This window comes from Sinocyclocheilus grahami, unplaced genomic scaffold, assembly GCF_001515645.1.
Source record: "Sinocyclocheilus grahami isolate Dianchi unplaced genomic scaffold, SAMN03320097.WGS_v1.1 scaffold1829.1, whole genome shotgun sequence".
Lineage (NCBI taxonomy): Eukaryota > Metazoa > Chordata > Actinopteri > Cypriniformes > Cyprinidae > Sinocyclocheilus > Sinocyclocheilus grahami.
The window spans coordinates 117,553-122,750 of record NW_015507008.1 but is presented as its reverse complement, the minus strand read 5'-3'; the positions used below and the strand labels follow the sequence as shown (position 1 = coordinate 122,750).

Below are 5,198 nucleotides of genomic sequence, written 5' to 3'. Positions count from 1 at the left end.
CAGCCATCAAGTCTTAGAGAGTGTTCTAGGTTATTACATGCAGAGTTTTTAGGTCCTATAATTAACACCTCTGTGTTTTCAGAATTTAGCAGTAAGAAATGACTCGTCATCCAGTTTTTTTATATCGACTATGCATTCCACTAGTTTTTCAAATTGGTATGTTTCGCCGGGCCGCGAAGAAATATAGAGCTGAGTATCATCAGCATAACAGTGAAAGCTAACACCGTGTTTCCTGATGATATCTCCCAAGGGTAACATGTAAAGCGTGAAGAGTAACGGCCCTAGTACTGAGCCTTGAGGTACTCCATACTGCACTTGTGATCGATATGATACCTCTTCATTCACTGCTACGAATTGATGGCGGTCAGATAAATACGATTTGAACCATGCTAATGCACTTCCAGTAATGCCAACCATGTTTTCTAGTCTATTCAAAAGAATGTTGTGGTCGATAGTGTTGAACGCAGCGCTAAAATCCAGTAGCACTAATAGAGAGATACAACCACAATCAGATGATAAGAGCAGGTCATTTGTAACTCTAATGAGAGCAGTCTCAGGATTCTACTCTAAACTATACATTACTATAAGATTACAATTAACAAAATTCAATGACTACTTATTTTTATATAATAATCAACACTCAAATTACAGAATTGTATGCAAACATGTAAATTGCACATAATGCAGTTTTTAAATTAACTTCTAAATGATCAAATTTCTACTTGTCGGTGAAATATATTCATTTACACAGTGGCTGTCATAACTTGTTTCATAACAGATTTATTTAAATATACATACAACAATTAAGACATCACTAACAGGTAAAGTAAAATATAGTCTAATATTTAGCAAAATGCTCTTCTCTAGACTTAATTAATAGCACACTAACGAGCTGTGGACACTGATGACTTCCTGAAGAGGTTAATGAAATGCTACGTGACGTTTTGTTTGAACTGAGGTGTTTATGCGCAATCTGTTGCGCCACAACTAAGAGCGTCAAAACAGCATTTATTGTTTGAATTTCCTGAAAAAAATTGACATAATTTGAAAGATGAGACTTTGTTTCTTATCAAAAGTAACAATATATAAAACTGGAAGTTTCCATCATGCAGTGGTTAAACCAATGCTGTATTTGTTCGGTACACGTGTGAAAGTTGTCCGAAAGACCCGTACTGAAAATGTTGGGTATGAATGCGTGTAGCGTTACACCTCGAGTGATCAGTGTTTGAGCTGAAGACGTGCTGTCCTTCAGGAGCGAGTCCAGCTGGAGGAGCAGCGGCTGAAGGTGGAGGAGATGAGGAGGAGGTGTGAGGAGAAGCAGAAACAGATTCCCTCGCAGCCAGAGGACCAGCGAGAGCCGCTGCTGCTTCAGCTGCAACAGGTGCATCCCTTTACTTTCATTAGTGAGGACTGAAACACTGTGAAGATTTTACAACACTGACTGACCAATGACAGGAGTTTGGGGTGGGACTTACTGACCAATGACTGACGAGAGGAGTGTCGTTTTGAAGTTATCAGACATTACTTTTGCAATTACACTGCAGAGAAACAACATGCTTTTCTATCCAGATTGTTCTTTTTTAAAGCAGAGATTGGTTATTAGGGTTGATGTTATATATATCATTCAAAACGTCAGAGTAAGAACTTTTAAAAACTTTTGTTAATCAAGGATGCATTAAATTGATCAGAAGTGCCAGTGAAGACATGTTATAATGTTACAAAATATTTCAATATCAAATTGATATAAAAATTCAGCTGTGAATCCTGAAAAATAAAATATATCACGGTTTCCAGCAGCACGACTGTTTTCAACATGGATAATAATCAGAAATGTTTCTTGAGCAGCACATCAGCATATTATACTGATTTCTGAAGATCATGTGACACTGAAGACTGGAGGAATGATGCTGAAAATACAGCTGCGCATCACAGAAATACATTACATTTTAACAGATATTAAAATAGAACACGGTTATTTTAGATTATAATAATATTTCAAATTTTTTACTGTATGTATGCAGCCTGAGTGAGCAGAAGAGACTCAAAAACATGACAAAATCCTGCCGACCCCAAACTTTTGTGTGTATACATACAGTAGAAATTTATTTAAATTTTTATATTTGTTATTTTTCACAAATAAATGTATTATTTTTACATTTTTAATGTTACATTGTTTATAAAATAAAATAAAAGCATGAAGATCTCTATTGAGAGATCAGCGCTGTCGTCACATGACTGTAATGCGAAGCATCTGTTTGGTTCTCAGGAGAGGGATGCTCTGGAGGCCACAGTGCGAGCGTTTGAAGACATGGAGTTCCACGTTCTGGAGCTGGAGAGCGGAGTGGAAGACGAGCGAGAAGGAGAGGATGGAGAAAGTCAAACGGTCATCGAAAGAGAGATAAGCAGAGTACAGCACACGCGCAACGCATCTCAGGTGAGCTGAAAACCTGAACTGACTGTCTAGTTTAAAGGGGTCCTATTATGCTTTTTCACTTTTTCAACTTTAGTTAGTCTGTAATGTTGCTGTTTTTTTAAAATTACAAAGCTCAAAGTCCACTTCAAAAGGAGATATTTAATTGAACAGAAATCACTTTTCAAAAACTACAACGAACGACTCGTTTGGACTACAACGCATATTTTCCGGGATTTGCGATATCACAAAGATCGACAAATGGGATGAGACCTGGTTGAGCTGCACTAGAGAAGACAACGAGTGTTATCACTATGTCGGAGACACGCTAGCTTTCCCAAGGCAGACGAACTTAGAGTGCTTACAATCATCTGGGTTTAAATCACGCTCAAATTTATTTGATTTTGACGCAATATTTACACTGAAGCTCCAATCACAGCACACACTGGCCCAGCTGACCGATCACAACACACACCGGCCCAGCTGACCGATCACAGCACACACCGGCCCAGCTGACCGATCCCAACACACACCGGCCCAGCTAACCGATCACAGCACACACTGTATCAATTAAACACATCCTTCCTGAAGTATTAATTTCTTTAAAAAAAAACAAAAAAACTTTTCAACAATAGTGAATATTGTTACAAAATATTTCTATTTTAAATCAAAATGACCAGCATCGAAACGTAGTGTCCGCGACGTCACCCGTAGGTTTCCGAAGAGCGTTTTTGAAGCCTAAAGTGGGTGGAGCCAGCCGTCGCCATCTTGGCAGATAATCGAAAATGGGCAAAGAGGCGGGAGCTGGTTGCTGAAACCACGCCCACCTAACGCGACGGCGGTGACAGCAGCGGCAATGCACCAGTCACTCAAGTGGCCACGCCCTTAATTATGCAGAACTTTAAGGCTTAATATAATTTAAACGGATGAGTTATAAAAAAAATTCACCCCCTCACAGTTGTCATGAAGGGCAAAATTAGCTATACAGACCAAAACCACTTTTTGTACCAGGCTGTAAACATGTTATTTTCTGCTGTAAAGTTGGGCATTTTAACATGAGGAGGCCAGTCGGTGAACTGCAGTCTTAGTCACATCCGTGTTGGTTTCACGAGCGAGAGAGAGCGGGAGGTCGTGTGAAAGCTGCTCAGATCAGACACAGACCAGACGGAGGATCTTCTGCTCATGTCTTACAGGAACGAGTCCAGCGACTGGAGAAGCAGCTGAAGGAAATGGAGAAAGAAAAGGAGAAAGCGCTGAGCTCCCTCAGACAGGAGAGAAAGGAGCTGCTGCACAGCTCTCAGAGGGTATCATTGCTGTATCTCAGTATTTATCAATACTTTGCATTTGTTTGCATTTTTCATTTTTTCATTTCAATTTTAAAGTTGAGTAGGGTTGTAACGGTATGAGATTTTCACGGTATGATAATCGTCTCAGAAAATATCACGGTATATATTAAACAATAATTCTTATCAGTAACTATGACTCTTAAAAGAACAAGAACGAGTTATTTGAGTGAACAAATCCTTTATTACAACAAACTTGAAACCATTTTAATGAAAGTATTGAAGTCTCCCTTATAATAAAAATCACTTTCACTATATCACACTTTAACATTTTGATTAATGTTTTTAAATGAAACTTTACAACAACTTTTATTTTTGGCAAAGTTAAAACATGGACAAACATGATGTTCCTTGAAAACAATGTTTAAATAAATTATTTTATCATAAAGAATATTATTATTGTTGTTATTATAACTTTGAAGTACATTGTACAATGCTAATATATTTATTTCATAATTTCAAATTAAATCAATTGTTTTTGTCTATTTATTTTATTAAATTTTTTATTTTAATTGGAGTATTTTAAATACAATTTTGCCTAACTGAAATAAAAACAAGTTCAATTTTTCTTTATTTTTATTTCTGTTAATGTTCAATTTATTCCAATAAACATAAATGTTTTTTTTTTAGCATTTTTAGTTTTAGTTAACGACCAAATAAAATGAAATAATTTTTAAATAATAAATACAGTAATATTTTAAATAAAATAACCTGTTGAGTTTATTTTAGTATCATTACTGTACTCTCTTAGTATTTATTAATATTTTGCATTCGTTTTTTTTTATTTATTTATTTTTAAAGTTGAGTAATTATGATGTTTGGCTTAGCCGTTTTTATTAGTGTCTATTTAGTTTTGTATTTTATTTTAGTACTTAATAATTACTCATAAATCGCTGAAAATCACTCAAAAGCACTATTCTGAAGAGACATAGAAAGTTCCTGAAATGCATATTTCATTAAAATGCATAATTCCTCTCTGAGTTTTATGATTACAAACTGAACAATTGTCTTCTAAGATGATGAACTTTTGCCTGTTAATGTTAAAAGTTAATATTTCAATAATTTAGCAACACATCTGCATGTTCACGGTTCTCTGATGTCTGTTAATGGTCACATTACATGCAGATAAACTAATAAAATATTTAACCTATAATATATAACTGACGATATTTAATATTTAAAAATATTTAATCTTAAAATATATTTAATTATTTAATCTAAAAATATATTTAAAATATTTAATCATTTTTTAAGTGTTTTATTTTGGTTGTTTTTATTTTATAAGTACTTTTTATGATTTAATTAATTATTATCAACAGTGGCTGAAGTGAGAGAATGTCATTAAAAATATACAAGGACCAAAAAATATCACTATAAATAATTTAATCTAATTTTGCTTTTGTTCCAGACATGAATGATTCCTTGTTGAGGATAGTATTATTTTG

General features: G+C 34.8%; 1 protein-coding gene across 2 annotated transcripts in view; it reads left to right on the top strand.

Annotated features, from left to right (window-relative positions):
- Window positions 1-5,198, top strand: part of LOC107572888 (pleckstrin homology-like domain family B member 3) — an 8,784-nt gene that overhangs the window by 2,664 nt on the left and 922 nt on the right. The window contains exons 4-6 of one of the 2 annotated variants that reach the window (XM_016259314.1): window positions 1,253-1,381; window positions 2,267-2,434; window positions 3,604-3,714. In XM_016259314.1, coding sequence (XP_016114800.1) covers window positions 1,253-1,381; window positions 2,267-2,434; window positions 3,604-3,714 — 408 coding nt within the window. The remainder of the gene's footprint in view (window positions 1-1,252; window positions 1,382-2,266; window positions 2,435-3,603; window positions 3,715-5,198) is intronic. The other variant, XM_016259315.1, reaches the window with a different exon arrangement.